The following is a 7,446-nucleotide window of genomic DNA, read 5'->3' on the forward strand; positions in this document are numbered from 1 at the left end:
TTGACAAACAGAATCATTTTTAAAATCCATTCTGTAGTTTCAGATAGCTTTTTCAGCTATTTTCACAGACTGGTACAAACGTTTTTGAACTTGACATCAAATAATGTTATCTCTTGTTTTTCTAGTATTAAGAGGAAATATATATTTAGTATACAATTGCAAAGTGCGTAATACTTGAATTACATCTCTTCATTTGGTTATTGTCATTGTAAATTTGTACATTTTATGTTGTTTAAGCATGTTTGGTGAAGTGTTAAACAAACGTTTTGGAGCAGTGATACTAAACTCTAGATCAGCTGGTCTTGAGTTCATGTCCTGGCAATTATTTAGGAACTTTTTATCTATCACTTAATCCATTTCACTCCTTATTAAAATACATGCCTAGATCTTATTTGAGGTAATAACAATACAAAAAGATAGGGTGTGATTCCTTTTTGTGTACATAGAATATAAGTTATTAATTTTAGTGGGTTTGTAATTTGCATGTATGAAGTGCAAATTACGTAATTATGTATGAAGCAAATTCTGTCTTGGTATTACTATGGAGAGCGTTTAAGTATCCATTGTATTGTTTAAAGTTGCATCCCCATTTTCCCAATGTGTACATTATGATGCTGGAATAAATCCCAGAATCTTTTTATAAATCCCAGGAGTATTGTGTTTATTTGGTATTATAAACTAACCATGCAATGGTTGGTTAGTTCAATGTTTTGAAGGATATACTGTATCCAGTTTTTTTAATATATAAACTGTTTTCTCTGAGTCTTTTTGATGTATATAGAATGTGATGTATTTCTGGTTTTGGTTATTTTTTGTATTTATTTTGTGTAGGAGTGTGTCAGTAAATGTACAGTTATATCCACTTATGAACAAAGTATTTTATAACGTTGAGTTCTGTGTAATCTTTAATTGATGTAGGTGTATTGAGTAGTCTGTAGATCATGCTTATAGAAAATATAAGATTTTAAAAAATTGGTTGCTTTGATATATTGTAAAGGAGTGTATCCATATTTACTAGCTTCCCGTATATCTTGGAAGTTTGTTTTAATAGTAAGCTTATGTGATGATGAGGTCAACAAAATTCACTTGTTTGTTGTTATTCAGCAGTAGTACTTGGTTTATGATATAATATTATTTATATATGGTAATAATTGTTCACTTAGTCAGATGTTAACTATGTATAATAAAATGGTGACATCAATATATTTGGGTCATGTTCATTTAGTGGGCAGGTTAAATGGTAATGAACATATCTTAAAAGGACCATATCTTAAGACAGCTGAACATTTTGAAATTTATATATCCATAGTAATGGTATAAAAATGAATAATTTGATTCAAGTATAACATACTTTTGAACATATCCTAAATACATTCCTTCCTAACCCAAGAAAACCTCCAACAATAACAACACCTAATGCTGAAATGAAAAAGCAACAGAAACACTTATTGAAGATGGCTCCAAAAGAGACGGAAAGTTTATGACGTATTTTTAAAACATTATTTTAAATAAATTTGATAATTAAAAAAATTAATACTTCTACAAAATCTCGTTAGTTATTTTTAACATGTTAAAGTGTAGTAAAAGTAAATTTTTCAATAACTTCTTTAAATTCTTTGTTGTAATTTGTGTAACTTCTTAAAACAACTAATTTTTAAAAACAAATCCACTCCAGTGACTACTAGCAAATAAGATTGAAAATGTATTTCATGAACTATCCATCTGATTTTTATAAACGAACAAACAACATTTAAGTTGCAGATCTGAGTAATTTTTGGCATGGCAGTTCTTCTATTACTCTCAGACTGATGTGGATAAATTAATTGTCATTTCTCTTTTTATACTGTTATATACAATGGAAGTTCCAAAACATCTAAAACAATATATATATATTTTTTTCAAATAAAAATTTAGAAGTTCCAAAAATATAAAACAATATATATAGAATTTATGTATAAATTAAAACAATCTTTTATACAAAAAAGAATATTAGATATTCTGGAACATCTAAATCATCTACCGAGATCAACAAGAAACATCTACTAAGATCTGGTGATTTCAGCATTGAAAGGCGCTCCCTCTGACTGCCTGCAGATAGTGATTGTATCTAATGTAAATACACTATTTAATAAAAACCTGTTGAACTAATCTTCCAATTATTATTCTATATTAAATAAAGCACCAAACTTACAAGTTAAGCATTTAACTACATTATTTTAGCACACATTAAGTGTTAGTTTAAACTTTGATTTACTATTAGGTAAATTATTTATAATTAATTCACTGGACTTCTCAATTCTTTTCTACACGGACCTAATTTTTAATCTCAAAATATTTACAGCATGATATGTTTTCAGGTGTTTGCTCCAGCTCCTCCCAGTATTCTTGGATCATTTAGCGGATTCGGACATGCTACTGTAAAAGCAAGAGAGCCTGCTCATATTAAAAAGAAACATCCTATTAGAGAGCAACAACTATCCGAAACACGACCGAGCTACACAGCTTTGCTCCTTCCACCTCCACTCCAAGACAGTGGAAAGAATAGGTTTGTGTACAGTGTATATCCACAAGATGAAAAGCATGCAGCCGCTTACTACTATGAGGCTTCACTTCGACCTCCACCACGTAATATTATACCTCCACTTCGTTCCAGTGATCTGCCTCCAAATTCATACTTTTTTGATAGTCCAAAAACTAATCCAGGGCGCTTCCAGGAACCTAATATATTTCATTCCGGATTTGCCCCTTCAAGCCCAGGCTATAGAACTACATTGTCTTCACAACCTCCCTTTGAAACAAATTATCAGTTTTTTAGTACAGATTTCAATCTCAGATCTCAACCAACTCCTGTTCCCAGACCAGCAGCAAATGTATATTACAACAGAAATCCATTTGGGGATATTACATTGAGTTCCAGGCAACCAGAGGTTGTAAAACCAGTTTCTGAAGATAAACCTCCTGGTAAAGAAGTTTTTCATCAACTATCTCACTTAGGAAGACCATTTCAAAGTCCCAGTCTAGAATTTAGCAGCCAAAGAGCAAGAGAACCATTCTTAACAACTGTTTCTTCAAGTATTCAGTTAAAAGATGAAAAGAAACAAAAACCTAAGTATTCTCCTGGCCAACATTTTCAGTTTACACAAAGTGACTTTACACCGAGCAGTCACTTTCCAGGACCACAGCAAAACTATTTTGTTACTGAAACTCCATATGCGGCTGAAATATATCCTCTTACAGTGAAAACTGTTGATATTCCTTCTGAAGATGATATAGCAAAAGAAAAGTTGCAAACATCAACACCCAGTAATTTGTTTATAAATTCACATAAACAGATATCTTATCATGATATGCCAGAAGAAAAGTTGCAAACATCAACACCAAGTAATTTGTTTATAAATTCACATAAACAGATATCCTATCATGATATACCAGAAGAAAAGTTGCAAACATCAACACCAAGTAATTTGTTTATAAATTCACATAAACAGATATCTTATCATGATATGCCAGAAGAAAAGTTGCAAACATCAACACCAAGTAATTTGTTTATAAATTCACATAAACAGATATCCTATCATGATATGCCAGTTAGAACCCATCGACCTCATGTTGAAGTAAGTTCTTATCAAGCAATAAGAAATGAATCACCGCCATTCCTTCCGACTCCAGCTGCAGATGTTGAACCATTCATAAAAGAACCGGATCATAATGAAGAACAATTTAATGAAATACAAACATCACTACCTCCAATTCAAAATCATAGATTTCCACCTCATCTAAAGCCTACTGAAGAATCGTATTTAGATAATATTAGTACAACTGCATCAAAAAGGCCAAGTAATTCATTAAAACATCGTAGACGACGTCCTACACGTCCTACAGAACCATCATTATTGAACACTGTAAGTACTGAAGAAACTAACCATGTTCATGAAGTTGATAGTAACATAGATTCAAGTTTGATACCGACAAATGCAGCTGATACACCAGAAGAATTACCGACAACAACATCTTCCACAACAACACGTCCACAAAGAAGAAGAAAGAAGCCTTACAGAACTAGAAATCGTGGACAGTCAAATTACATTCAGTCCTCTACTACAGCATCTACACCACAAGTTGAACAATTTCATAGCACTCGAGGATTCCATTATCAGTTCTCAACTCCAGCAGCAACAGATCATCCAGATTATACGGTACCAAATACTCATGTACCAGTCAACACATACACGATTGGTCAAGATCAGTATGTAAATACGGAACCGGTAAATGATTATACTCAGACAAGAGATGAGTTAAACCAAGATAATGCAATTGTAACACAGAATTATATATCTACACAACTTGTAGATGAAACACAAAGCAGTATTGAAGATGAAATTTCAGAAATAAGTACACCTACACCAGCACCATTTAGGAGTAGCACAAATACACCAGTTACCATTATACCATCAACAACAACTATGACAACAACAACAACAACAACAACAACAACTGTTGCTCCAGAAACATCAACCAGTCTATCGACACAATCATCAAGTTACAGAACAAGAATGAGAAATAAGTATGGTAATAATACAAGGCCAAGATTTAGCGTTAAAGATTATAGAGAACGTTTGAACAGAGCTTCTACTACAACACAAAGTACAAGACAAGAAGAAGCCGTTGATGAAGATATACCAAAAGTTAAATATTCTATTAGGACTAGAGGAAATACTGTTCACAAGCCATCGTTAACAGCTCCTGAAGGAAATTTAAATGAAACAACAACTGAAGTTTACAGAAAGTATAAACCAAGAGTAAGATATTCATATAAGACATCAACTACTACAACAAGCAGACCACTGCTACAAGTTGATAGTCCATCAACTACAACTGAACGTCTAAATACCTTTAAACCTAATCCAAACAGATATAAACCAGGTACTGGTAAATATTACAGTAGGTACAGAACATCAACCGAATCACCAGCAACAGAAGCAAATGAAACTACGCCTTCAACTGTAAGAACAGTAAGAACAAAAGGTGTATTTTCAGCCAAAAGACGTCCATATCCATTAAGGACTAGAGTAGAAGGAACCAATAAAGAAGATGACAGAGAAGTTGCTGAAGAAACAAAACAATATAAACAAACGGTAAAAACAATAGAAAATGAAATAGATCCAATTACAACAGTAATGACAAAGAAAATGGATAATGCTCTGACAACAACAATAATGACAAGTACTAACACAGAACCTGTTTTAATTGGACCGACTGGAGAAGAAATTTCAACGGCACAAAGAATAGCAGATTTAACTTCTTCACCAAGTAATATGTATCAAAGTAATGGATTTAGAAAAGGTGTTTCACCTTCAAGTAGAAGAACCGTTCCACACATTACATTAGCAACTGAAGATCCGATATTACCTTTAGAAGCATTTTTCCAGTCATGGTCTAATAACAAGGGTAATAATTCACGGTAATATCTTATCACTAGTAATTATATTTTTATAAAAGAAAAAATTATTCAGTTTTTGAGAAAAACATTCTGTAATTATGAAATATAAATTACAAAAAATTAAATCATAAAAAGAAAATGTTGCTGACCATTCATAAAAATCTAGAACTAGATTTTTGAATTAGTTTATATAAAAAATTTTGTTTATCAAAGAATCACCTATCAGTAGAGACAGGAGAATTTCCAAATCTAAGTAAAAACAAAAAATTAAAAGATTATTTATATCTTCATTTATAACAAAAACAGTTGTCCAAGTCGTAAAAATAATTAACTTACCCTTTTTAAACTTAACCACCAAGTTTAAAGTAAGTTTTCATAGTTATCAGTTGTATTTAATTTATTTATAATTTTCTTTTATAAATGTTAATAAATATATTTTTTTAGTGTTGCCTAATTTATTGTAATGCTTATAATATTAAAAATATTCACTATACATTTATTTATTTATTTATTTACAATTATGTATTATATTTATGTTTGGTAATTCCTCTGAGTCTACTCTTGTTTAATAAGCAAAGTGTGTATTTACATATAAAGCTTTTCCTTTTTTAACACAGTTTTTCAACATTTTCTGTTAATGATTTGATTTCAACAATCATTTAGAATACCTATTTATTTGAATTAAATGCCATATTTAAATACATGTATGAATTAAAAACTATTTTTATGATATAAACAATACAGATGAAAATATATTTCAATATATGATTGGTTATAATATATATATAAAAGTGTATAAATGAGAATAAATAATAGAAAATAAAAGAGTTACAATATACTTAAAAAAACCTTTTTTAAAATGATTATGTACATGATCATAAGATAAAAATGTCATAAATATTATATTTTAAAAATAAAGAAAAACATAAATATTGCATTGGGCTGAGCTCTTTAGCTCTTCAACTTTGCTTATAGATTGCTCTCTAGTACGAGTCATTAAATATATTAATGACAATTTGCCGCTTCCTATGTATGTGCACATGCGCACAGCAGCCAAACACCACGCCTATGGAACTGTGAAGCACACAGATCCATACGAAGATTTTTTTATCTTTTTCATAAACTGGGGTATGGTTACTGACATAAAGCTTAAGGATTATATATTGTACAAGTATAATATTATCAGTATATTATATTAGTATATTGTTGTGAAAGAAACAACAAATACAGTAACTGTACACTTACCTGTAAATAAACAGTTAAACAACTTAAAATACATATACCTAACCTAAACACTTATCAAAATAACTTTTAAAAATCTAACCTAATGATCCCATTGGCAATCTCTAAAGAAACTTGATTTAGAGTAAAACTAGCTTATGATAAATTACGTAATAGTATAACTTTCACTTTAAAATATACCATAATCAGTTTAATAATATAGAAGTTAATTTAAGTTTAATAAGAAGTTAAATTATTTAATATTAATAAAGTTTTATTCACTAACTATTTATTCAATATTTTATAACCACATATTTACAATTAAACAAATAGTGTGGATGTATTAGAAAAATTAAAATCTAAAAAACCTTTCAAATTTATAAATTTCTGCGAAAGTCTCAATTATCAAGCAGTGTAACTTGAGCAACTATTTATAATCATTTATCTAAATTTTCAAAATGCTTGCAATCTACTGAAAGGTTAACCAATAACTTGAGCTAATGTAAACAACCTGTTTTGTAACATTGTTTTAATAAAAAGATTACTTTTATTATATTAATATACAGATGTATTTGATAAATACTCAGGTATTCTATATCGAAAACTGAATAATTTTCCATTAAATTATTTAATTTATTGTAATATACGAGTATTATATTGTAATTAATGTAAATTTTTTTATTGTTTATAAATATTCCTTTTTTTAATTTTGTATAAATTATAAAATTTTCTGAAAAAGACTAAAAAACTTTTATTATAATAAAGTTTTATTTTAATTTTTACTA

At 29.5% G+C, this 7,446-nt stretch overlaps 1 protein-coding gene across 1 annotated transcript in view; it reads left to right on the plus strand.

Annotated features, from left to right (window-relative positions):
- LOC142321324 (uncharacterized) overlaps window positions 1–5,718 on the plus strand; it is a 153,540-nt gene extending 147,822 nt beyond the window's left edge. The window contains exon 5 of the mRNA XM_075359316.1: window positions 2,358–5,718. Coding sequence (XP_075215431.1) covers window positions 2,358–5,465 — 3,108 coding nt within the window. The 3' untranslated portion in view covers window positions 5,466–5,718. The remainder of the gene's footprint in view (window positions 1–2,357) is intronic.
- Window positions 5,719–7,446: the final 1,728 nt, after the last annotated feature.

This window comes from Lycorma delicatula, chromosome 3, assembly GCF_047948215.1.
Source record: "Lycorma delicatula isolate Av1 chromosome 3, ASM4794821v1, whole genome shotgun sequence".
In the NCBI taxonomy this organism is placed as follows: Eukaryota; Metazoa; Arthropoda; class Insecta; order Hemiptera; family Fulgoridae; genus Lycorma; species Lycorma delicatula.